Genomic DNA, 27,650 nt, shown 5'->3' with positions numbered 1-27,650 from the left:
CACACACACACACACACACACACACACACACACACACACACACACACACACACACACACACACACACACACACACACACACACGGTCACTGGACCGCAAACTCCAAAAGGGCAACAGTTTTTGTCTTTGTTTTTTTTCTGCACTGATTTATCTCCTAGTGCCTGGAACAATACCTGGCACACAATAGGTGCTTAATAAATATTTGTTGTTGAATGACCCTTTTTGCTTTCATTTAAGAAAGTGTTTACAAATATCAGGTGCATCTGGTTCTTGACCAAACTCAGCAAGGACATCTCCTCATCTTAGCAAACAGGGTATCCCTAAACACTCTGCCAGTTGTTTCTTAGTGGCTTTGCAGTCTACCCCCTGCCCCTGTTTCAATACCCTTTTACCTGGGTGGGTCTGGTCCTGATCCCAAGTTTAATCTGAGGACCTACAGTCACAGATTCATTTTCTCTCAAATGGGCAGAACAAACAGAAGCTGCTGCTTCCATTACTCTGTTCATTGATATTTGAAAAGGCAAGATCACAACATGTTAATGGACCCTATTTCCAAGACAGGCGATAACTAGGAAAATAGAACATGTGACTATTCTAACATTTGGGGAACTTATTCTGTTACTAACCTATGTCTGTGTGCCACTTCAAAATAAAAACAACTTGTCACCACACAACTATTAAGCCATTATCCTAATTCCCTCCGACTATTTTGTATCATATTCTCAGAGTAAATTTGGAAGCTTAAGGATGCTCTGTGTGTGTCTTGGAGCCCCAGGGAAAACCAGAATCATTTAGCTGTCTGACAGGAAATGGAGCCGAGCAAGCCTCTTTTTCTATGAGACCAGAAAGAAGCCTGACTTTTTTCTAATTCTGATGGATATGAAGTGATGAGAAGGCAAGCTTTAAAAGGAAGGGCAAAAGGGTTTGCCTTCTGCCAGTAGATGATCATTGTATCTTGTCGCTCAGTTCTTTGCTTTCAGAAAACAGTTTTTTCAAATAATACTCAAAACAGTCTAACTTTTGCCTTTAAAAGGGAAAAAAATTTTTTTATTTAAAAAGGTAATGGTCTAGCATGTCCCAGTTCCAGGTTTTTCCACCCTTCCTATCAGAAGAGTTTGCTTTGGTGGGAATGGGTGTGATTGTTTATAAGTTCAGAGGTAAGCAGTAAAAAGGGTGGGACTCCTAAACTGAAATTCACTCTGGGGTGAGGTGTCACAATGCTGGCACTGGAGGTTGTGCTGGGACTTTAAGGGTGTGAGTTCAGGCTGACTCTGCAGTTCAGATGGCTTTAGTGGTGGCTATGGGTGGGCTTCAAAAAGAAGCTTCATGAAAGACTGCCTCTGTCCACAGAGGCAGTCTTTCATGAAAATTGTGACCTTTCCACTTTTTTTCCAAATGCCTTTGACGGAGAGGGGGAATTCTTTTTTAAAGCAATACTTGAGAGTCTAGCTTAAGTTGCAGAAGAATTACAGAATTTGATTCCAGTAGTTCTAACCCTACTGTGCTTTAGGGTTCTTCCAGTGTACAGCCTTGGAGACTATCATTCTGATATACTCCTTCCTCTTCTAAACTAATGTCTGTGTATATATACCACTTTACAATGTTAGTCTTCTCATTGCTGTTCTGGAGATTTAATCTGCCTACATTCTAATTCATGGTGTTAACTCTGTGGGAGGCTTCTGAGATTGAGATTAAGCAAAACTGCATGACCGAATGGGGACTCCAGGAGGAGTCATAGTTACATCAGTTTCAGTATCTTTTGGTTTCTCTTCGCCTTTCAAAACAGGGCCCACCAAGAGAGCTTGTCTCTTAGGTTCTCATTGCCGTTCTTTTTTTTTTTTTTTAATATTTATTATTATATATATATTTTTGGCCGCGCCGTGTCTTAATTGAGACATGCAGGATCTTCATTGCGGCATGCAGGCTCGGGCTTCTTAGTTGTGGCATGCAGACTTCTTAGTTGTGGCATGCATGTGGGATCTAGTTCCCTGACCAGGGTTCAAACCCGGCCCCCCTGTATTGGGAGCGCAGAGTCTTACCCACTGGACCAGCAGGGAAAGCCCCCTCATTGCCATTCTAAAACCCAGTAATTATGTGTACCACTAGAATATTTAAGTTTAAGAGATCATCTATCTGAGGGTCTGTTCAGAGCTTTCCTTTCCATTCTGAGAGCCACTTTAACATGGAAATTTCAGATGCTGAAGTGCATGTTGTTGCCCAAGGGGAAATTAGCTTAGGGACATGGAGCTACCGCTTTTATCAGGAAGAGAGGAACCTGTCAAGTTTTCCCTGTAAGAGGCTCCACCGTCCACATGCTCTTAACAATGAAAGTCAACAAGTGTGGCTTTTATCTATAATGACAGCAGATTGGCAGTGTTTGAGGGCTGCTCAGCTGCCATGCAATCCATCTGATCTATTGGGTGAACTAAAAAAGAAAATAGAGGCTTCTTGTTTGAATCTTAGCCCTGGAAGTAAACTAAAGATGGCTGTTCAAGTTAAAATGTAATTAGCATCGGAAGGAAAGTAAATTGACATTTTCTATGGTGGGTTGCATGACTATTTCTGCTATATTTTTAACTGTATTCAGACATTGTCAAATATTATAGATAGCCCTGATTTGTCAGGACGTCTCTGAGAAGTCTCAGATAATGTATCGGTCAATAGGGTTTGAAATGGAAGACCATATTTAAACTAAAGATGGTAGATATTTTTTGGCATTGACTAGGAATGCGGAACTACAGGTAGACTTAACTCCAGCAGCTAGCAGAGAGCCTCTTCTGCTTGAGTCTCAGATGACATATCACACAGTTGGAGTCAGTGTCATTATAAACCTGTCACTCAGAGCCATTCCCCTAGGCTCTGTTGACTAGGTGGTGTGGTGCTTAACACACATCTGAATCATCATTCCTCAGACAACTGGCGATGGTTGGCGTCACTGCCTGGTCCTGGCTTGGACCAGCCTGCAAATAATCTTTCTAAAAGCTAAATGGAGAGGAGGAAAAAAAAAAATTCCTCAGACACTTGGAAAGGTCACAAGTGACGTCACGGAAGAGTAGATGATATACTGTCAAAGGTGAGCTGTATACCACTTGGCTTGAATTTTCTTGTGGCAGTGCCTCCTGTGGTGATCTGTGGGGAGAGGCTGCATTTGCCGGAGTTCACACTGAGTTCATCTCGTACCTTTTTATAGTACTTTTGAGCACACTGAAACAAGGTTAGAATATTAATTCAGTCTGCTCCTCTCCAGCTGTGCCACCATAAAGAGGCTGCAGCTCCTGCAGCAGGCTTCCTATACTATGGAAAGAAACTAATTGCTGGTTACAGGCAGAAGCTGACAGGCTGCTCTTTCCCCAGCAGCCACTGAAAGTAACTCTTAAAAATCATTATTATTATTAAGCATTTATAGCCCGCTTTTGTGTTTTCCAAGTGCCTCATAATCATTTCTATTTGCTCTTCTTATTGATGTCCCTGAGAGGCAAGTTAATATTGTTATGTCCGCATGTCACACGTGACAGACCAGAGGAACAGAGGATTAGGTAATCAGCTCCTTGGTACCATCTGTGATCTGCTTTAGGCATCCTCAAAGCAGAAACTGAGGTGTGCACTCTGTTCCTAAGCTCACTGAGCCCATTTCCTCACTGCTTCCTTTTTAATTTGGTGTATGAGTATTATGGTTGTTATACTTTTTTGACTGCAATTTACAGTAAGAGATACATTTTACATAGTGTATACACACAATACATAAAACTGAAAGTTTCAGGAAACATTACTTACTCTTCGTGAGACACACTGACATTTTCTATTCTATTTTTTATGCCAGTTTCATCCCACTAAATTAATTGTAAGAAACACCAGTTTTAGGGGCTTCCCTGGTGGCGCAGTGGTTGAGAGTCCGCCTGCTGATGCAGGGGACACGGGTTTGTGCCCCGGTCCGGGAAGATCCCACATGCCGCCGAGCAGCTGGGCCCGTGAGCCATGGCCGCTGAGCCTGCGCGTCCGGAGCCTGTGCTCCACAACGGGAGAGGCCACAACAGTGAGAGGCCCGCGTACTGCAAAAAAAACCCAAAAACACCAGTTTTAAAACCACCATGTTAGGAGGTACGTGAGGCTGAAGAATACACACGGTGTGTTCGCCTGGAGCATCAGTTTTATTTAAAGGAAAATGGAGAAACACATTTTCATATTAGAACACATGGATTCATTATGGAATAGCATGGAACTTCAAAGAAATTTTGTTCTTATGATGGGGTACTTCATATTATGCCCCTAATCCTGATCCTTACCCCCTACCTCCACCCCACTATATATGTCCATTCTTTCCTCCTCTGTTAAGGGAAGTACACTGGAAAAAACTTGAGAAGTCCTGTCCTTTTGGAAACTTTAGACCAAGTTCATATCTTGTCTAAACCCAAATGGCTGTCAGGAACTTTGAGTAGTGTATTTTACAGTCGTTATTCTTATTGAGCCCTTACTCTGTGCCAGTCACTGTTTTAGAAACTGAGAATACAGTAGTGAACAAGAGACAAAAATCCCTTCCCTTGTGAAACTTACATTTTACTCGAGGTGGATTATGTGGCACAGGGACAGGCAGTGCACCAACAAATAAGTAAAATAATATGTCAGATAAGAGCGATGGAGAGAAACAAAGCAGAGGTTGGGATAGGGAGTCCTAGAGTTGGAGGTTGGGTGGTATAATTTTATAAATATGTTGGTCATGGAAGACCTACGTGAGAAGATAATATTTGATTTAAAGCAAAGACCTAAAGGAGGCCAGAATGAGCCTTGCACATTTCTGGTGGAAGAGAATTTCAAGCAGAAGAAACAACAAAGGCAAAAAACTATGAGATAGGAGTATGCCTGGCATGTGCAGGGCACAACAGCAGGCTCCTGTGGCTGACGGGAGAGTCATAGCATATGACAACAGAGAGGTAAGAGACATCCAACTGTAGGCAGTTGTAAGTTTGGGAAGTCATTGGAAGTTTGAGCAGGGAAGTATTTATGAATTGATCTACATTTTAAGATCACTGCCTTGTTGACAGTAGACTGGGAAGCTAGGTGGGGAGGGTGGGGAGAGACAAATGCAGAACCAGGGATGCCATAAAAAGCTTGGCAGTGTTTCATATACTGAGTTTGGAAAGTCAGCAGGAGGGTCCATTTAGGGATGAGATGGGGAGATCAAGAATTTGGTTTTGGACATGTTCCTTTTCAGATATCTGTTAGTTATCCAAGTAGAGATACCAAGTAGGCAGTTGGATATATATGTGATAATTGATTTGCCATAGGCAAGCTAGACGTTGATGTTAAAGCTCTTGGAAAATACTTCTCCACCTTGTCTGGATGATGTCTTTCTGTTCTGTACCTGTTGGGATGGTGAATTTCAAAATAGAACAAAGAACTCTCCTCTCTCCCGCTGAAGCAGTCAATATCATAGTCTTAAGGTTTACTCAATTCTGTTTAAGAGAGCTGCCATCTGGGAAATTCCCTGGTGGCACAGTGGTTAAGAATCCTCCTGCCAATGCAGGGGACATGGGTTCGAGCCCTGGTCCGGGAAGGTCCCACGTGCTGCGGAGCAGCTAAGCCTGTGCACCACAACTACCGAGCCTGTGCTCTAGAGCCCGCCATCCACAGCTACTGAGCCCACGTGCCACAACTACTGAAGCCTGCGCACCTAGAGTCCATGCCCTGCAACAAGAGAAGCCACCGTAGTGAGAAGCCTGCGCACCGCAACGAAGAGTAGCCCCGGCTTGCCACAACTGGAGAAAGCCTGTGCGCAGCAAGGAAGACCCAACGCAGCCCAAAATAAATAAATAAAAATTTAAAAAGAGAGAGAGCTGCCGTCTGGATTGGAATTGGACTGGCTTCATACTGTGTTTTCCTTGAATCTTTTTTGCTGAGACTCCCGAAGAGTTATTGGCATATCCTTGGAGAATCTAATATTCTTTGGGTTGTGATCTACTGCCTATGTTATTCTTCCTCAACATCTAAATATTATTTTAGCCCAGTGAATTTGAAACCAAAAGAGCCCACGTATCATTCTATCCCCCCATCCTTGCCTCATCAAGTATCTGTGTGCCTAATGAGCCATGTTACTGGTGAAATTATGGGGGTTTTAAAATAAATTTATTTATTTATTTATGGCTGCGTTGGGTCTTTGTTGCTGCGGCACAGGCTTTCTCTAATTGCATCGAGTGGGAGCTACTCTTCGTTGCGGTGCGCAGGCTTATTCCGGTGGTTTTCTTGTTGCGGGGCACGGGCTCTAGGCACATGGGCTTCAGTAGTTGTGGCACATGGGCTCAGTAGTTGTGGCACACGGGCTTCAGTAGTTGTGGCTCACGGGCTCTAGAGCGCAGGCTCAGTAGTTGTGGCGCATGGGCTTAGTTGCTCCATGGCATGTGGGATCTTCCCAGACCAGGGCTTGAACCCATGTCCCCTGCATTGGCAGGCGGATTCTTAACCACTGTGCCACCAAGGAAGTCGCTGAAATTATGTTCTGCATATGAACGATGTACAGGTTAAAAAGGAAAAAAAAAAAGGTTGAGAAACCAGTGTTTCATTTCATTTGCTCAACTTCTTCCCCTTAAATTTCATGCAGCAAATACTTATTGAGTCACTAGAATTTGAATGAAGATGAGAGCCCCTGCACTGAGAGAGAGATCATTGTGTTGTGGGTGAGGCAGAGATAAACAATTATTTATTCTATATAGAGGTGCATGGATTGGGTGCTATGGAGAGGAACTAGAGCCTTCCTGAGAAACCCTTGTCAAGCTTGAACTGCATCTTCAGATTAAATAGATATTTTCCAGACAGATAAAGTTTTAGGAGAAGAACATATTAAGCAGAAAGAACAACATCTGACAAGAAACAGCATGTCAGTTTCAGTGTTTGGGGAGCAAGAAGTAATTCTGATGTGCTTGAAGTTAAGGAAATAGGCTGGAGAGGTAGGCAGGGCCCAGATCCAAGGGAACCATATACATTTGAAATAAATGTGGTCCTAAAAAAATAGCCAAGAGTAAAAGTTTGAGAGCTGCAAGATGCAGATTTTGAAAATCTAATGTAAAACAGATGAAACGCTTCCTCACTGAGCTCTTGTTAGCATAGTTGTAATACTACATTTGAGCATGTGTAAGATGTCAAATAAGCCTAATGTGGTTATCCTTAATTATGAAAAATTCTGAGTAAAAAGGTAAAGCAGAAAATGGTGAAAGAAGAGGGAACTTTTCTTTGAGAAACATTTGTTAATAGTACTTAATTGTAAGTCAGGCACCATTATAAGTGCTTTGCAAACATTTACTCGTTAGCCTCATAACAACCCCGTGCATTTGGTCCTGTTTGTTATCTCCATCCTTCAGACCGGAGACTGAGCTGAGTACTACTGCCCAAAGTCACACAGCTAGTAGGTAACAGAGTCAGCATTTGAAATCAGGTGGTCTGGTCTGGTTCCCAAGTCCGTGTTCAGAGCCACTGTGTCTGCTGCCTCTGATTTGGGTGTCTCAGCTTCTCAGAGAATTCTAGAGCAGAAGTCCAGGGATAGTCTTCAGGGTGTCCTGAAACCCCTGAAGTTTTTGTGGAAACATTGCATGTACGGTTTTCAGAAAGAAGGTCCCTGACTTTCATCTGTTTGTCAAAAGGGTACTTGGGGCAGAATGGTTTTAGCACTGCTGACCTAGAAGAGATTTGCATGTCTTTTCCATTGTTAAAGGGCTTCAGTTGGAATAAGGATTCCCTCAGATGAACAATCTATTTATAAGCCCACACAGACTTCTTAGGTAACATTGTTCTAAATTAATTACTTGTCTGGTTGATCTTCCTAGGAACTTTTTCCAAAATACATGTTCCAGGTCCAGATTTAGGGATTGCTGTTTTTTTAATACAGGATGGAGTCCCGGATTCTGTTTTGAGAAATCTCTCCAGATGATTCTAATATAAGTCTTTGGTTGAGAACCACTAATATTACCTCTTGGAGGACATATGACCCACGCTAGCCCACTTGAACCACTTCCAGTTTTCACTTCTAAATGACCTTTACAGAGCCTGGCACTCCCTCAAGGTCTTCTTGGTGCCCTTATTTGAAATAAGAGTTCCCGTTCTCTCATTGCTGAGTACCAGATGAATTAGAAAATACCTCCTTCCCAGAAGCCCACAGCTGGTATAGATCTTTTGAAGTGGTGCTCTAGTACATGTTAAAGAATGTCTAAGGTCCCTCTTTCCTGAGGTTAGTTACTCTGCTTGTATTCACCAGACTCAAGCTTTTTGAGACTCCTGCTGTCTCAGCATTTTGGGCATCTGATTATGTGATATAGGTCAGAAACTCCTGGGTGTGGGTCATTGAAAGGTTAAATGTACAAGTTACAAGGAAAGTAATTTGATGAATTCTTATAGGAAAGAGGGCAGAAAGGTATCAAGTAGACATACCCAAACCAAATTATGGAGGATGAAATAAAGGTACTATTTAAGGTGGGGAAGGGACTTCCCTGGTGGCTTAGTGGTTAAGAATCCGCCTGCCAATGCCGGGGACACGGGTTCGAGCCCTGGTCTGGGAAGATCCCACATGCCACGGAGCATCTAAGCCCGTGCACCACAACTGCTGAGCCTGTGCTCTAGAGCCCACGTGCCTAGAGCCCATGCTCTGCAACAAAGAGAAGCCAACGCAATGAGAAGCCCACCCACCACAACGAAGAGTAGCCCCCGCTCGCCACAACTAGAGAAAGCCCGTGCTGCGCAGCAACGAAGACCCAATGCAGACAAAAGAAAAAAAGGTGGGGAAGATGAGTTGATAACAAATGTAAAAGAACTGGAAGTACTTTGGAAAGAGGATATTTCAATCTCAATATGCTGTTGGAGTTATAGGCATTTGCCCCAAGAAGGGGCGGGGAGAGAATAGTGGTGCTAGATAAGCACTTTTTACCTTTATTTTCTTAGAGAGAAATAGACTTGGTTACTGATTATAAAACTCACCCAGAGAAATGGTTTTCTGCAGTGCCAAGAGCATAGATAGGAAAGTCACCAGTGACAGGAACCAGTGGGAAGTGGTAGTTTCGAGCAGTTCTTCTCCTACTCTCCCCTCTTACAGTATATGGCTCTTATAATTTGCCACGGTGGAGTCTGCCTATTTCTGAATAGAGACACCAATCAGTGTTGCCCCTGAACACAGGTACTTATTATAGCTTTTTAAAAAATATGAACAGCATGCCCTGGATTGAATGGGCCATGGTAGAATCACAGCCTGCCCAAATCCAGAAGTTTGTATTGTGAGAAGAAAACTCATTTCTTCATTTGTTCAAAGGCTTTTCCTTCCGAGAGTCATCAGATTTACGAGTGTTTGACCCAGCAAGCTTTTCCAGCCATATGACTTAGGAAAGTAAGATTTTATAAAAGAAAGAGCTTTAAAACTGATACCTGAAAAAAGATAAGGGGCAGTATGCCACCAGTTATTGTGGAGAGAAAAAAAACAAGGTTTAGAGTCAATTTTGCATTTGAATCCTGGTTCTTCTGTGTACTGACAGTATGATACTGGATGTTACTTAATCTTTCTGAACCTCAGTTCCTCATCTGTAAAATGAGAGGGTAGTAATAGTACTTTGTTTGGGATAGTTATAATGAGGATTAGAAATATTCTTATTAATAGGTACTTAGTAAGTGGTAGCAGAAACTACTATTAAAACAACTGACTGGATATCGCAGGTATAGAATTTGTGCCTTGAATTCATTCCTCCTGGGGCCCCTCCTGGAGCAAGGCAGAGTTGCAGGCTGTCCACGGTGCTCTTGACAGTGGAGTGAATAAGGACATGCTTTGCAGTGTATGGGCTGGTATGTCTTGATTTGGGGTTTCCTGCCCTGTCTAAAAGAGGAAGGAGGGACTTCGCTGGCCGTACAGTGGTTAAGGCTCTGCGCTTCCAATGCAAGGGGCACAGGTTTATTCCCTGGTCGGAGAACTAAAATCCCACATGCCGTGCAGTGAGGCTAAATAAATAACAGGTTTTTGGGACTTCCCTGGTGGTCCAGTGGCTAAGGCTCCGTGCTCCCAATGCAGGGGGCCCAGCTTTGATCCCTGGTCAGGGAACTAGATCCCATGTGCCGCAACTAACTAAGACCCAGTGCAACCAAATAAATAAATAAATATTTAAAAATAAATAAATAGGAAGGAAATTGGGTGATTTATTTCTAGACACATAACTGTTCTTTCCCTCCTACCTGGCTTCTTATGATGTCCTAATTTTCCCTTGCTACTTTACTGGCAGGTGGCTGTGAAAAACAATATTGATGTCTTCTACTTCAGCTGCCTCATCCCACTCAACGTGCTTTTTGTAGAAGATGGCAAAATGGGTAAGTATGTCCTCCTGTCCTGCCAAATATACCTTCGCTCTTTCTCTGAATGTGTCAGGCAGAGCATAGCCCCGGAAGGACAAGCTGTTTTGAGGTTTAAAAAAATGGAGGAAGGCTATTCTAAAGCTCTAATAATTGCTAATTATATATTCTCCTGAGTCACAGTTGATCTTGCTTTGCTGTTGGTCTCCAAGTCACAATGCCTATTGTCCGAATAAGCCCGTCACCACAGCATACAGAGTAAGTGGCTTGGTGACAAGTAGATGTGGATTTGAATCTCAGCTTGGCTATTTACCAGCTATGTGACTGCAGCAAGGTGCTTAAATTTTCTGAGTTTCAGTTTCCAAGTTTACAAAGCAGAAATAGTTTTTATAATGACTTGAGATAATACATGGAAATTCAGCATTTAGCCCTGTCCTGAGTTCTTACTGTCTCAAGATAAGAATTCAATAATTTGTGATAAATTTATTGGTATTCCCCATGTGGTTGTTGATATTTCTCTCTTCCCTTCCTTAGGAAACCACCATCTAATAAAACTAGCTTGTATTGCTACATATGAAGTTGTATTGGCACTTAACATTGGTTTCATTCTTACAGTAGCTCTTTGGGTAGGGTAGGCAGATGTAATAATATATGATGAAATTAAGGATCAGAAAGATCACAAGACTTACCTAAGTCACCCAAATAGGAAAACAGTGGAGGCAAAACTAAACCCTAGATGTTGACTTTTTTCCAGTGTATCTTAGTGCTACTCATGAGGGATTAATTGACCTGGAGTGTAGCACCTCTGCATAGCTAGGAGTTGACTCCAGTCCCAGGCTACTGCTGGCTGTATTGCTAGAACCAGCACTCCAAAGGAGAAATGGTACAAGGGCTTAGATGTCAGAATATTGACAGATTGTGCACATCCTTCCTTTCCCTCTGCTTCCCCATACAGAGCGCCAGGTCTTCCTTGCAACATGGAAGGATATTCCCAATGAAAATGAACTTCAGTTTCAGATTAAGGAATGTCATTTAAATGCTGGTGAGTGATGAGTCTAAATTTCATTTTCATCTTAGTGTATTAAATTAGATATTTGAAAATGTTGTCTTTTCTTTACCTACCTTTTCACACCTACCTTATTTCTAGTGAGTATATGGTATTACTTTGCAAACTTCTCTTTAAAAACTTGGGATGTTTTGATGTAGGTACTAGATTACTTACAAACTAACAGATTTAAGAAGAGAACTAGAATGGATCCACCCACCCAATTCTCTAGTAGTTGAACATGTATGAGTCATGTTACTTGAACACTCTAAGCATTAGGTAATTGAAGTGGCACTTGAAGATATGCACTCTCCTAAAAATTAAAAGGACTGTTTGTCATTTTACATCAGCCTTCAGTAGTGACTCTTTCTGAGATCCTTATTTGGAATCCTGTGTTTACTATTAAATAAGACTACATCATAGTTGATTAAAGCCTAGTTGGTAGCCTTTTTCTTTCTTGCCTTGTGTCAGCTTTCATATGGTTATACTGACCTCTTTAATCACCATGAAAAAGCTCCAGCCCCCTTAGTAGTTAGGTTTATTACTGTACTAGAACATCAAACTGGGGAGCCCAGGAGGAGAAACAATAGCAGCTCACACTGCCTAGGGCTTTGTTTCACTGAAGCATCCTCAGGAGTGGAAGGAGCCTTCAGCTGTTCAGGGTCTTGCCTTTGTTCCAGTCTCTCTTTGAAGTTAGTATAAGGCCTGATGAAATGAAAGGCGTTTTAATGAAAGTGAGCCTTGGTGCTGTTGGGTGCCGCCTCTTTTCCTGTTTTCTTCATTCACCCGTCCTTTCCTCCTTCTGGCTGCCGCCCTCCCACTGTAGCTGGAGCATTGAGTGGGGGAAAGACGCAGTATAGCAGTACAGAAAGAAAAAGAAAAAAAAAAAAAAACAACTCACTGTCTTCTCAGTTCAACTTGTTCTTTAAAAAGTTTTTTTGCGGGGAGTGGGAGTGCTCTATGATGCGTTCATCCTCTGTGTTCAGACAAGTCTTTTCTTATAGGGCTTCTCCTGAGCCCTTGGAGAGGTGTTTGAGGAGATAGTTTTCTGTAATGTCCACTGTCGCTACTAGTTTGTCGATTCTCTTCAGGAATACCACATATCTGCCTTCTTTTGAACATATTCTTGGTCTGGGTTTTTCAGCCTGACTGGTTATGTAGTTATTAAACAAAACCAGATTTTTGCTGAGTTTTCACAAAAAAGTCATACTTAAATTGAGCTGCTTTTTATGCCGTATTCTAGGTAGGTGACGGTGTTATCTCTCTGCTAGGCTCACTGGTTAGTTACCACAAGCCTCATTTGATGAGTTGGGAGGTTGGGCAGTCTTCCATTGTGTAAGCTGTTTTTCAGGAAGCTCCAGGTGCAGAATCTGCAGTGGTTCATGGCGAGAGTTATAGTCACCCTTGTGTAGTCAGTCCCAGGGCATTTCATTTATTATGCTCCTGAGAACACTTGTCCCTCAGAAAAGGGTTCTGTGGTCAAAAAAGTTGGAAAATACAGCGTATGATGTGCCTCTCTTGGGTGTTGCCATTGCACGTGAGCACACTAGAAGCTGAGGCCTCCTGCATCGAGGAAACCAGTTTACCTCAACGTTAACTGAATTTTTTCGCTGTGGAGTTTAAAGTCACAAAATGCTTATTATTAACGTCTTATGGAACACCAGTGTTCCTTGAACATGCACGATCTGGGAAACTCTGGCCTATAGAGAGCAGAGAAAGGCCAGAGTAATTGGAAAGCAGATTTGGTTTCAGAGGTCTGGTGTGAAAGGGACATGCTTTTTCAAAAAAGAAAATGGAAGTTTGGATGATTGAGGGCTTTACTGTGGCCTGTCAGAGTTATAGAAAAGATCCCCCTGCTTCCAGATTGGGGTTCTGAACCCTTATTGAACCTTGGTGTACATTGGTGATCTTGCCCAAAGAAGGGGTGTCTGGTCTTGCTCCCAAAGGGTCTTTGGCTTCTGATGTAAACTGGAACAGTTTCCCAAAGCAAATTCAGTTTTGATCAGTTCTGCCACGGCCTCATGCCAGTTCCTCCCTGCCTCGGGTGCTCCAGATACCAGCGAATCAGTTTTCCAGTGACACACAGTGCAGCACGTGGAGCAGAGGGAAAAACAGCCACTTCGTTTTCTCCAGGAGCCTGAGGCCATCATTTCCCACACTGAATCATTGCTCATCGCTTACAAGACCACTTCCTGCAATTAATCCTTTCTAGCTTTTCCTCTGCCTCCACCCCAAGGTCTGGAGTACCCTGGCCTTTACATTTCCTTCCAGTCTGAGGGCTCTATTAACATGAACGTTTTCGGGTTTAGTGCCTTCTGATTGAACACCCTGGGTCTAGCTGAGAGCTAAAAATACCATCCTTCCCAGCTGATCTGTCCTAATCACAATAGCACCAACCCTTTAAATAGCTTTTTTGTGCCAGAGTAGACATTTGACAGATGGAGCTAACACTCTGAGGGCAACAGGAAGTCGCAGGCTTAAAGGGCTGACCACCTAGCGTTGAGCTTTTACTTTTGCTCTTCCATGTCTTCTAGAGATGAAAGAAGAAAAGAAACCCTCTTCCTAAGCCTTAATCACTTATCAGTTCTTAATAGAAAGGTGTATATGATGGGGTGCTTATGGTGCCACTAGTTGTGTAAATACTAGAAAATATTAGATCAGAAAGGCACCAATGTTTGGGTCTCCCTGCTTCCTAGCACTGGTCATCTCTACTGGCATCAAGCGGTCTGTATGAGTCTGTTTTACAGCTTATATTGTAGCTGTATTTGGGCTTAGTACATGTCTGGGACCACTATCTTAAGTATACAAGAAGTAGTTGCATCTCCAGCCATATCCAGAAAGGAATCTTTCTGGCAAGCAATCTACAAACCTGTTTTTTAAATTAACTGTTTATTATACTGTGAAGAGCTCAGAGACATGTTGTATCTATATTCACTAGTTGGGCTCTCTAGTAAGGGACAAATATTTCTTCTGCCACAGGGACTAGGTGAGGATGAGTTCTGTTTCTTTGTTTTGTCGTGGTTCTCCCCATCCCTCGGAACATTTCGTAAATGCAAATGCTTTGCCAGCCAGCACTTAAGTATAGTTTGGTTGTTCAGATGGTAAGAAGTGTCCTTTTCAGCAAAGCACAATGGCTTTGAACTTGCTGGATCAGTATGTACCGCAGCTGGGACCCATGTACAGATTCCCCCTTGCCACTCACTGGGTACCTTCACTCTTATGGCTGCTGGAAGAGATGTGACCTTGGCTAAAGTAGGAAAATGAAGGAGGGAAGACCACATTCACACCTTCTAAGACTTCAGGCCTCAGGCCCAAAGCCAGATTTGAGGTAGGAGACAAATGAACCAAAAGAAATCACACCTTGATGCACTTGTAACCATATTTGACCATCTTTTAAAACTCTGTCCTTTAGGGCAAATCTCAGTGTCTTAACATTGCATTGTCATTCTCAAAGTCTCACAACTGTAAGATTCCGTCATGTTTCCCAGGAGTTCAGGTATATTTAAAACAACAACAACTACAAAAAACTGACATCTTGTAAAGAAGTCTATCCCAGTCTGACAAGGAAGCCTCCTTAACATTGGCTCGCATTGCCATTCTTAATAGGTTCATTTGGCAGAGTCTGATTATCCTGCCATCTACATACCCTCTAACTCAAACCTGATAGCGAAGGTTTATGAAAATTGACTCACACATACTTATGTTATAGAACCCTCCTCCCTCCATTCAGTCTTCTGATAGAAATCACGATAACAGCCATTTAGTAGGAGCAGAGCCAGGTTCCTAACTGGAATGCTTCCAAACACAGTAAAGTTACATCCATTCAACTAGCTTATTCTACCTGGCTGTTTGCCACATTTTCTAATTCTGGAAGGGGTGAGTGTGTATGTGTGTCTGTGTGCTTCCATTTCTTAGCCTATTATCTCTTACCTAGGTGGTAAAATCACGAGACATCTGTAGGCATCTGGGCCTTGCTATGTATATTGTCTAGAACATGTGCCTATGCAACAAGGTAGATCTTCAACAAAAGCTCCTGCTAGGCACATGGGCTTCAGTAGTTGTGGCGTGCGGGCTCAGTAGTTGTGGCACGCAGGCTCAGTAGCTGTGGCTCGCGGGCTCTAGAGCGCAGGCTCAGTAGTCGTGGTGCACGGACTTAGTTGCTCCGCGGCACGTGGGATCTTCCCGGACCAGGGCTCGAACCCGTGTCCCCTGCATTGGCAGGCAGATTCTTAACCACTGCGCCACCAGGGAAGCCACCCCCCCCCCTCCTTTGTATTTAAGACAGTCCTGTCAAAAGGCATTAGCCAAACTCCAGCTGGTGATGTTGCCTGGCAGTCCAGTCTGAGCTGCAAGAGCCCTTCATTGTGGGAACCAAGGTGACAGCCAGAACTGCCTGAACCTGCAAAAGGTGATTAAAAAGCATACCGAGGCCCTCTCCTTCAGCAGTCTTGCATATAACAACCTTGAGATATACTTTTTAGCTCCTCAAAGAGAACCAATTCTTGAGTTTTAACTACTCTGCTTGGTGTTAGTGAAAACCTTGGAAATAAAAGGAGGGAAATTAAGTCATAAGTAAGTGTGGTGCAGTTGTTTAATGAATGGGCTTTAGTGCCTCCTCGCTTGAGCTCTCACTGGTTTGAATGTGGAAGAAAGACATCAGGGCAAGAGCTACCTCCAAGGGGGATTGGGATTGACATATACACACTACTATATATAAAATAGATAACCAATAGGGACCTATCAATACAATATAGCAAAGGGAACTCTGCTCAATTTTCTGTAGTGACCTATATGGGAAAAGAATCTAAAAAAAGAGTGGATAGATGTATATGTATAACTGATTCAATTTGCTGTACAGCAGAAACTAACACAACATTGTAAATCAACTATACTCCAATAAAAATTTTTAAAAAAAACTACCTCTAAAATTAGACCACCTCTAAATAGGTGGTTTTTAGACTCACAAACAGAAAACAAGATTACTGTTACCAAAGGGGAAAAGTGGGGGAGGGATAAATTAGGAGTATTGGATTAACAGATACATACTACTACTGTATGTAAAACAGATAAACAAAAAGGATTTATCGTATAGCACAGGAAACCATATTCAGTATCTTGTAATAACCTATAATGGAAAAGAACCTGAAAAAGTGTGTGTGTATGTATATACATATATATGTATATATATCCAAATCACTTTGCTGTACACCTGAAACTAACACAATATTGTAAATCAACGATACTTCCAATAAATAAATAAATAAAGGGTTTTTTTCTTAGCAGAGATTTTTTTTACTGAAGTATCGTTGATTTACAGTGTTGTGTTAATTTCTGCTGTACTGCAAAGTGATTCAGTTATACACATATATACATTCTTTTTATATTCTTTTCCATTATGGTTTATCACAGGATATTAAATATGGTTCCCTGTACTGTACAGTAGGACCTTGTTGTTTATCCATTCTGTATATAATAGTTTGCATCTGCTAACCCAAACTTCCCACTCCATTCCTCTCCCACCCCACCCTCTTGGCAACCACAGGTCTGTTCTCTGTGTCTGTGAGTCTGTTTCTGTTTCATAGGTTTGTTCATTTGTGTCGTATTTTAGATTCCACATATAAGTGATATCATATGGTATTTGTCTTTCTGACTTCACTTAGTATGATAATCTCTAGTTCCATTCATGTTGCTGCAAATGGCATTATTTCATTGTTTTTTTTTTTTGGTTTTTTTTTTTTTTTTTTTTTGCGGTACGCGGGCCTCTCTCTGTTGTGGCCTCTCCCGTTGTGGAGCACAGGCTCAGCAGCCATGGCTCACGGGCCTAGCCGCTCCGCAGCACGTGGGATCCTCCCGGACCGGGGCACGAACCCGTGCCCTCTGCATCGGCAGGCAGACTCTCAATCACTGCGCCACCAGGGACGCCCCTATTTCATTGTTTTTTATGGCTGAGTAGTATTCCATTGTGTATATATGTGCCACATCTTTTTTGTCCCTTCATCTGTCGATGGACGTTTAGGTTGTTCCCATGTCTCGGCTGCTGTGAACGTGGGGGTGCGTGTGTCTTGTTGGATTATAGTTTTTTCTGGATATACGCCCAGGAGTGGGATTGCTGGATCATATGGTAGTTCTGTTTTTAGTTTTTTGAGGAATCTACGTGGTGTTTTTCATAGTGGCTGCACCAACTTATATTCCCACCAACAGTGTAGGAGGGTTCCCTTTTCTCCACACCCTCTCCAGCATTTATTACTTGTTTGTTTGTTTTTTTAATAAATTTGTTTACTTATTTATTTTTTGGCTGCGTTTGATTTTCATTGCTGCGTGGGCTTTTTCTACTTGCAGCGAGTGGGGGCTACTCTTCGTTGAGGTGCACGGGCTTCTCATTGCAGTGGCTTCTCGTTCTGGAGCACGGGATCCAGGCACGCGGGCTTTAGAGTAGTTGTGGCACACGGGCCTAGTTGCTCCACGGCATGTGGAATCTTCCTGGACCAGGGCTCGAACCCGTGTCCCCTGCATTGGCAGGCGGATTCTTAACCACTGCGCCACCAGGGAAGTCCCAGCATTTATTGTTTATAAACTTTTTAATGATGGCCATTCTGACTGGTGTGAGGTGGTACCTCATTGTAGTTTTGATTTGCATTTCTCTAACGATTAGAAATGTTGAGCATCTTTTCATTTGCCTATTGGTAATCTGTATTTCTTCTTTGGAGAAGTGTCTTAAATAGATGTTTTTTAATGCCTATGGCATTATGTACATATCAGCGTCTCCAACACCTGAGTCAGAGGCTTATTCACAGGTATTGATGGCAGGTATCCATTGTGTCCCAGATACTGTGGGGAATACAGTGATGAAAAACTCTAGGATCGCTATGCTCAGAGAGCTTACTTACTGTCTTGGAGAACAGAAAGACTGTCCCTCACAACAACCTTTTCCTAGAGAACACAATAGAACATGACAGGATTTTATGTGGAGAGAATTTAGTCCCTGAGTAATTTGAATTCTCATCAGAAATGAACATGATAAACTATCAACAAAGAAGTAGTGTTTATCATCTGTGTTTTTAAAGTTTCTCTTTCTGTGATGCTGCAACATCTCATGTTAGCAGTCAGAGAACAAGGAGAGAGAAATTACCTTTAATTCTAGAATGTCATGTCTCTCTGATGCTGTAGTCACAAGGAAGACCCCGAACACCAGCCTGTTCTTACCCTGTGTTGGTGACTATGAAGTCCTCCACTCTGACCAGCAACGGCAGCCGGGCTTACATGGCCTTGGAGCAATCATCTTTGCACAACTTCAGTCTTCCTCAGAGTCTTTTGTTGAGACAGTTTGTTTCATTATTAATTTGGGGCATGGTATTCCCCCAAATTAATAATTTAAGACCTAAGAAATCATTTGCCTGCTTTTAAAAAAATCTTAAAACATCCAGATTAATAAATTTGACTTGCAGGATTTCTGCAACTGGGTGCTTTTCTGATCCTGGCACTTGAGACCAGAATGGCTTACGGTGAAGTAGTAGCAACTTGCGAGGCAGTGTTGTGCATTTGAGTGTCAGTTTTGTATCCCCGTGAATCTGGGACTAGCGTTGGAGAGATGAATCTGACGTGGCGGTCACTGTGGCACACCCATGTACCTGTTTCTGTCTTTGTCCTCGTCAGTGCATTTTTACGTGTCTAACACCTAGTTTAAGATTACCAACTCCTTAGACACACCATAATCTCCACAGGTAATTCTTACACTAATGCTTATTTGCACCTTATTCTGTTTTCTGTCCTGGAATGTGATGGACAGGCACTTCAGGAGCTTCTTCCTTATCCTTCGCTCTTGTGGGAGAAGGGCTTTCTGAAATGTGCATGTATGCACGTAACAGTGCTTCTCAGGAGACTTGAGCACACATAGCTCATAGCACATTTGTTTGATATTTTAACTGAAGGTGTTGGATTTTGAATCTGTGTTTCTAGACACTGTTTCCAGCAAGTTGCAAAACAACAATGTTTATACTATTGCCAAGAGGAATGTGGAAGGGCAGGACATGCTGTACCAATCCCTGAAGCTCACTAATGGCATTTGGATTTTGGCTGAGCTACGTATCCAGCCAGGAAACCCCAATTACACGGTAAGGCCTTTCTCAGAATGGGTGAGATGGGTTCAAGGAGGGGGGTAAGAGCCCTTTCATTTTTTCTCAGCATCCAGGAAAGACCTGGTAGAGGTGCTTCAGACGCCAGGTATCCAAAACAAGCAGTCAGTAAAGAAGTCCCCAGTTGCCTCCTTAGAAGACCTTCTGTCTGTAGTGTCTGCCCCATCCAGCAGGCACAGTGCCTCCCAGCATGAGTCTCAGACTCCTCCTGGTATATACAGAGCTGCTCACAAAACTTCATCAGTATTGGTTAATACTTAACCTAGCATGTCTATGCATGTGGTACTGTAACAAGCTGCTAAGAGGACTGTTTTCGTAGCTCATTTCAAGCTCATTCCTGCTTTTCTTAGGATATCAGAATCCCAGACATATGAGCCTTTTTAGCAGTGTTGTGTGGCCTAAATGGTTGTTGAAAAGTTAAAGCAAAATGGGACATACCTTTCACAGCCTGTAAGGGGACTTTAGTTTAGAAAACTTCATTCATTACCACACTGGACTAAAATTGGAATCCTGGCAGTATTTTTAGGGGAGGAGCCAGTTGCTTTGTTAAACAACAAAGCTTTAATACCTAGGCACCCAGTGTTTGTTTGCTGTTGTGAAATGCAGTCTCCCAATAGGATGCTGCTTGTCATCTGCATTTTGTCAAGTAGAAGAAAAACCCTTGCGATGGGGGAAATATCTTATTCTTCTGTTATGTTTAAGGCTTTTGAATTGAATAACTCTGAGGAAGCTTCATATTCAGTAGATTAAGGGAGCTTTTTAGCCATGTAGCTGAGAAAAGTCTGTGACTCCTTTCCTTAATTTTAAGGCAAGTCTGTTTTCATTAGCATACATCAAGGAAATAATACCACCAGAACTAAAAATTCTTGGTGTCTTCCCACTAGTTCCCTCCCTTGAAGTAAACTGGACTAGCATGTGTGTGTGTGAGCTACTGAGTTCCACCAAGCTAGATGTTTGTCCAAGCATTTGTGAGCTGAGAGACTTCAGGCTTCCCTCATAAAGTGTATGCTCCTCCCACCCACCTCCTCCATGACCAGTGCCTTGTCTTTTTTGTAAGAAACTACTCTGTCATTTTCCTTGAGCTCCCTAAGAAAGGAAATCTCCTCTGTACTTTTCCTGGAGGGACAGGTTTTCACTGTAAAATCAAGGTCTTGTAAAATAACTCCATTTGCTTCCCCAGAAATTTCTTCAAAGTATATATATTTGTGTGTGTTTTATTTTTTATCAACCATTATTTTATTGTATATAGTATTCCATCTCAGCTAGGTTAAAGAAGCATGATTACCCCCAGTTTGCAGGTAAGGAAACCAAGGTTAAGAATGATTAGTGACTTGTTCGAGATCATATGAGTCGTTGGTAGCTGAGTTGTGTGTAGAACTCAGGTATCTCAACACTTCCTACCATATTCTTTCTATTCATTTTAAGGATAGTGAGGATTTTGAGAAGGACCTCTTAGTAACAGCATAGTTTGTTTAAAATTTTTTAAAACTTTTTATTTAAGACTCACAGAAAGTTTAAGACTCACAGAATTTAAGACTCACAGAAAGTTTTAAAAATGGTACATAGAGTTCCCATGTATCTTTCACCCAGTTTTCCTCATTGAGAACATGTTACAACCATAGTACATTTTCAAGCAGGAAATTGATATTGGCACAATACTATTAACTAAGCTACAGACCTTATTCAGATTTCACCAGTTTCTACATCATTACTCTTTATTTTATTTGGTTAAGGAGTGTACAGTACTATGAAATCTTATCACACATATAGATTTGTATAATCACCACCACGGTCAGGATACAGAACTGTTCCATCACCACAAAAAAACTCCTTCTCGCTATCTCTTTATAGTTAGACATTCACCCTAGCCCTAACCCATGGCAACCACTGGTATGTTTGTTCTCCATTACTGTAACTTTCTCATTTCAAGAGTGTTATATAAATTCAATTCCTACAGCCTGTATCCTTTTGACACTTTTTTTTCACTTAACATAATACCCTTGACATCTATCTAAGTCGTTGCATGTGTTTTTTTATGACCAAGTAGTGGTGCACTACATGATAAATCACTTCCCCCAACCCCTTACTGTATTTCATTAAGAAAGTATGTTTATCCCATGAGGAAGAGGCCTCATATCTCTAAGTAGCTCTATCTCACCTGGGAAGATAACTTGTCCCAGGTGAAGAAGTCTGTGTTCCAGGCTATAAACCAGAAGTGGATGTGTAAGTCCTTGGCTTACCTAGGCGGGGGGGTGAGTCTAGGTGGGTGGCATTCCTGAGTGGTTGGTGTTAAAGATGTGTCACATAAGCAGGCTAGTGGTTCAAAAGTTAAAATCCTGGTAAGGCCTCTTTTCCCTGAGGAGCCATGTAAAATGAGACCCAGAGTCCTAAGTGAGATTTTTTAGCCTCTTTGTTCTTTATGTATGTTTCCCTTTTGCTTTCTTTAGGAATTAGCAACAACAACAAAAAAAATCTTTTTTTTTTTTTTAAATTTGGCTTGTTTTAGCTGTACTAGTTGGAAAGCAAGGAATGGGTTTAAGTCTAAACTTAACCATTTGTTAAAGGCTGGGATGTCTGGGGGAGGGAGGTGATAGAACAGTCCAGAAAGAGAGGTTCTTCCTTCTCTTCCTTCGCCTCCCTCCTTCCCCCTCCAAAGAGCAGCTGAAACTCTCAGGGTCCAGGCGTGGTCAGTCCATGACCCCTGCCAGTGCCAACCTTGGCAGATAGGGCTTTTATTGAGGAAGGCAACATTTCCTTATCACTCATGAACGAAAAAGTGGATTTCCAACTGGTTGGAAGTTCCAGTATTGCTACAAAGATGTGAAAAAATACAGGACAGTATTTTGAAGGGGAGGAACTACCCTCTCTTTAGTCTGGGAGTTAACTCCCTTAGGCAGTTCTTAACTCTTTTTAGCTTCCTCTCCTCCTCCTTTTCTGAACCCACATACTCTCCCACGAGAATTTTCTACAACACTGACAGTGAAGAGGCTGTGGAGGAGGAGGTACAGATTGCCTCTATAGGGAGCTTGAAAGTCAGGGAAATGCCTATAGCTGCAACTTTGACCAAAGAAGGGAGCTGTTTTCTACTCGTTTTTTTTTTGTTTTGTTTTGTTACTTAACTATTTATTTATGGCTGTGTTGGGTCTTCGTTGCTGCACGTGGGCTTTCTCTAGTTACGGCGAGCGGGGGCTACTCTTTGTTGCGGTCCGTGGGCTTCTCATTGCGATGGCTTCTCTTGTGGAGCATGGACTCTAGGCACGCGGGCTTCAGTAGTTGTGGCATGAAGGCTCAGTAGTTGTGGCTTGCGGACTCTAGAGCACAGGCTCAGTAGTTGTGGCTCACGGGCTTAGTTGCTCCGCGGCATGTGGGATCTTCCCGGACCAGGGATTGAACCCGTGTCCCCTGCATTGGCAGGCGGATTCTTAACCACTGCACCACCAGGGAAGTCCTCTATTTGTATTTATATTCTTAAATTAGGTGTTCATTTGTTTTGTTCTACATTTATCAGAATTGTCTTCCTGATTCATGTCAAGCAGCAATTTTGGAAATGCCTTAGAGACTGAATATTAAAGCTGCAAATAAATAGAGCCTCTTTTGATGTTCTTTTGTTTGGCTTGGTTTTGTTTCGTTTTGCATTTTTAAAATATCACTAAGTTTTGAGGATGTGAGTTTTCTCAAGTTCAGGGTTGACCAATCATCTTCTTGACATTTTTGCCAAAAATATTCTCACCTTTTGTACTTTGTTAAATCATCCAGAGTCTCTAATAAGAGAATAAGGAGGTAATCTAAAATCTCATGGTGATACATCGTTAAAGACAACTTTTGTTAATCTACCTTAATAGTCAAGAGCAATGATGTCAGTAATACAAAAAGCAAGTATTAAATTTTCTGGTTCTAAATGCAGTTTGCATGGTTTTGCTGTTATGTTATTGTTAATAGTGTTTTGCCTAATCTAGTACAATTCAGGAGTCCAAATATGGGTTTAAATTTTGCACTTGTTGACCCACAAAGTGAAAATCTCAGTGTTCAACATTGAAATCTTTTTAATATTTTAATTTTAATTTGGTAATTGTTAGACTAGAAGAAGAGGTGGTGGTAGAGAAGTAGAGTAGTATCAGCAGTACCTGATAGGCCTGAATAAGAGGCAGAAAATGGAAGATTATGCTGTTGGCATAAATGGCTGTACAGTTACACTCAGTAAATGTCTTGTTTTCCCTCCTTAACAGTGTATGCTCTCCTCAATGTAATACAGGAAAGGCTAGTACCATTGGAGCTAGTATCTAGCTTACGCTTTTATTTTACTTGAATATACATCCTCCTGAATTGGGACTGAGATAACCATCCTTGTCAGACAGAAACTGGAGCAGGCAGCTGAAATGACGACCACGTTAAGGGTTTTAACCCTTCCCTTTTCATTTGGTAGTAGTCCCTATGACTCTTAGGAAAGCAGTAGAGCATCTTTTCCTGTACATTTTTTCATATGGATTATTTCCTAACCTCGTAGACCCACATAGAATGTCGTTAGAAACACAGCACAGCTTGACATTGATTAAACCGAAATTCTAAAACCCACGTAACCTATTAACAGGATCTCTTTGTTTGGCTACTCAGTGGTAGAAGCTCTTCTCCCCTTTTATCAGGAAGAGGTGTCCTTGCACTGAGTACTTGGATACCTTTCGAGTTAATGCCAGCCTCTGTGCTAACCTTCCTTCTCCTTTTCCTCCGAACAGCTGTCGCTGAAGTGTAGAGCTCCTGAAGTCTCCCAGTACATCTATCAGGTCTACGACAGCATTTTGAAAAACTAATAGACTGGTCCGGTGCCCTCTGGCCACCCTGTGATCGGTGCAAGCCAAGAACTCTTAACTGGAAGAAAATTGTATTGCCGTGTAGAATCCGAACCCAAACACACTGAGGCCACCCACCAAGGTAGTGACTAGTCTAACCTGTGCTAACATTAGGGCACAACCTGTTGGATAGTTTTAGCTTCCTGTGACCATTTGTAACCACTGCTTCAATCACTTCCCACCTCGTGCCACCTGCTGCTATCTGTCCTTACTTGTGGGCCTCTCCATCCTGTACCAGTGGCTGGCATTTTTGAGTGTAGTTTGATATTTTGTAATCGAGAGCTCGTTTCAAAAGCAGAAAAAGACAAAAAAAAAATTAAAGCAAGGAAAAGTGTCACTGAAACGTAAACTGCACTTTATTGTTTTATATTTTTGTACATATGAGAAATTGAGGGAATAGTGTGTAAATGATAAAAAGTGTTAAAACAACCGCACAGTCCTGAAGGAAGAGACGCAGTTTCTTGCCCACCCCATTAGGGGATTTTTGTCTGTGGCAGCCTTGTCCCTGATCACTTTTTTTTCTCTCCAAACTCCTTTTCCTTGTGATTCCCCCTGCCCCGTATTATCATCTCCTCTGATGCTCTGCAATTAGGAATGGTGGTCTTTCTTGAATGGTGCTGCAGGGTGCAGGAAATAGGGCCTGTCAGCATTGAGGCTGAGAAAAATGAGAACTTACTACATTCCTTTCCACTGATCTAATCTATTAATAACACTGATTAAGGAATTTGAATAGAGATGGGAAACAGGAACCAAAATGCCCTTCCCCCATCTCCCGCTCTGGATTTATTTTAACTCTCAGGTCCAATTCAGATCTAAAATCTTAGTTTTAGAGTTGAAACACACTTTAAGTAATAACTTACCCAACCTTTTTTTTCTAAAAAGGAAAAAGATAAAAGACAAACAGGGTGTTATTACCTAAGGCCTGTTAACTGATCAGCAGCAGAGGTGGGGGAGGGGGTCTCCGAAGTCCTCACCAGTGTTGTCTTCACTGCAGGACCGGCTCCATAATTTTCTTCCTTCAATGCCTTTCTTTTACCTTTTCTGTGCCTGCTTCTTTATGGCTCTTCTCATACTTCATACAGATTTTGGCACTCCATTCATTGGCATCCGGTAGCAGCAGAGTATCTTTCCAGGGACTTGAAGGTAAATCCTGATGCCAGAATGAAGGAGTAGCTAATAGTCTCCTTGGAGCCGCAGTTCTTGAGGCCAGCAGGATGGGTGCAGGGATGAAGTGAGCTTCGGGATGCCACAGATTCACTTGATCCTTCAGTTCTCTGATCTGCTCTTTACTTGTATTGCTTAGGCTCCAAGGCAATTGAGATCACCTCAGAGGGCCAAGCGATACTTTTCATCTCTCAAAAGATTGGGAGATGTGAGGACCCCCTGCCCCCTGGGCACATTGGGTGTGATCTGTCAAAGAATGCTTCATGCCTGGAACACCAGTCTGTTTAGCAGTGTTCACACTGTTTCATCTGTGGGCACCTGTGCCGACCAGTACCCAGGATTCAGGGTCCGTGACCAAGACTGCTTCTCAGATGCCCCTGCTCAAATCAGAGGCGCTTGGGTCCAAGGGCCTCATGTAGGACCCAGACCTAAGAGTGAGTCGAAGAGAAGGAGGAATCATAGAAAACAAGAGCAGAAACTACCCCCCAACCCTGTCGCAAGTGAAATGACTCTGATTCATATCAGTTGCAAAGTTTGGGGGTGCAGATCCCCCAAAGCAGCTTCTTAAACCTTGAGAATCTCCAAGAGAAGAATTTCTGGGGTGAGGGTCAGGAGCCATGTCCTGCGCTCACCACCCCTCAGGCACGTGGAGAGCAGGAAGTAGCACAGGATTGTGTGTGGGAGGTGGGTCAGTTGGTGACAGGTGGGGTAGAAAAGCAGGTGGGTAAAGTCCCCTTTTTGGGAAATCACTCGTGGAGTCAGTTGGATACAAGCAGTGAAGAAGGTCCACACTACAAATGCAGTGTTCTCATCTCTAAGCAGACTGCAGTTCCAGAAGGAAGAGCGTGTGTCAGGGTAAGCAGACAAGACAATTTTGCACCAAGATACGTTCCTCCACCCCTGAAACCAGGCTTCCCTCAGCCTCCCCGGCAGTGAGGGGAAACAGCTGCTGTTCTCAGCTGACCTGACTGAGCCAATCCGCGTGCGAACTCTTCACTCCTTGGAGAGGCTGCCTCCCGGTTTGCCCCTGAGCAGTTAGGGAGGGATTCTGCTCCACGGAAAGGACCTCTCTCCTGAGGAGACAGAGCCTGTTGCCTCCACCGCAGCTTCCCTTTGGGCCCATCTCAAGCCTGGCCAAACTGGGGATCGGAGTGGAGATTGCCCTGCATTCCCCTCTCCTCTGCCTCAGTATGTCTTTGTAACGTCAGCTGGTGTCTTACAAAGGGCAAGGGAAACACACACACACACCCAGAACTCTTGCTGGTCAGAGATTCCCTGAGTGTCTGTCCTCGCCCGAGCCCGTTTTGTGTGTCTGTGTTGTGAACCCTGGGACTCTGGAGAGAAGGGGCGGGGGGGGTAAACGTTGCCCAGTGAAGGCTTATCATTCTTTTGTTGTTGGGATCTGTTCTTGGGGAGGGTGGGGGTCAGGGGAAGCTTGACTTTGTCTTCATCAATAAACTCTCATTTACATAAAATGAAGTTTGTGCCTATGTACTTTGTTCCCAGAGTGACAATCTAGGACAAGACACAGCAGCTGGCCAAGGGAGGGATGGGCATTAATAAGCATTCTATTAGAACTTGCCTTTTGGCTGTCCTAACCCTCCCAGGGATTTAGCCAGATGAAATGTTAAGATTGGCCTGAGGAAGAATCATGTCTCAGAGGCTCCTATCACCTCCAAGCCCCCTATCACCATCACCACACAGGCATTTCGCCCGCAGGCAGGGAGTGCTCGCAGGAGCCCATCCGTCTTCCCTGGCAGGTCCCCTGCTAGGACCCAAAGCAGATGGTCCAGGGGCAGGCAGCCAGCCAGGCACAGGGGCAGAAGGAGCACAGCAGAGCTTCTCGTCGGTGTCCTCTTACCCAGGACGTTTCACTAATGAATTTATAAAAGCATCTCAGATCTGCACTCAGGGCCTGCATGTTCCCAAGTGGATAGAATTAATGCTGCTTTCAAGCAGACTTCCCAAGGAGTTCAGATCTAATCACCTGCATTTGTGTTGCGGGGGGACACGTGAGCTAGGTGTGGTCAAGCTAGAGGCCCTGCCCCTGGTTGTGATGAGTGGACAGCGTCTGAAGTCTCCCACAGCCTGGAGTGGGGGAAGGAGGCTGAGGGATCCAATGCCCAGATGCCCTGAGCCTCTCTCACCAGTAGAGTGAGT

The 27,650-nt window shown here is 43.0% G+C and overlaps 1 protein-coding gene across 1 annotated transcript in view; it reads left to right on the top strand.

Moving 5' to 3' along the window:
• LOC114888669 (AP-1 complex subunit beta-1) overlaps window positions 1–24,716 on the top strand; it is a 75,586-nt gene extending 50,870 nt beyond the window's left edge. The window contains exons 10-13 of the mRNA XM_029210923.1: window positions 10,239–10,323; window positions 11,261–11,347; window positions 19,307–19,461; window positions 24,213–24,716. Coding sequence (XP_029066756.1) covers window positions 10,239–10,323; window positions 11,261–11,347; window positions 19,307–19,461; window positions 24,213–24,287 — 402 coding nt within the window. The 3' untranslated portion in view covers window positions 24,288–24,716. The remainder of the gene's footprint in view (window positions 1–10,238; window positions 10,324–11,260; window positions 11,348–19,306; window positions 19,462–24,212) is intronic.
• Window positions 24,717–27,650: the final 2,934 nt, after the last annotated feature.

The sequence above is a fragment of the Monodon monoceros genome, unplaced genomic scaffold (genome assembly GCF_005190385.1).
Source record: "Monodon monoceros isolate NGI ecotype Baffin Bay Population unplaced genomic scaffold, NGI_Narwhal_1 Super_Scaffold_9, whole genome shotgun sequence".
NCBI classification, from domain to species: domain Eukaryota; kingdom Metazoa; phylum Chordata; class Mammalia; order Artiodactyla; family Monodontidae; genus Monodon; species Monodon monoceros.
The sequence above is the reverse complement of the archived record's forward strand: the minus strand, read 5'-3'. Positions and strand labels throughout refer to the sequence as shown.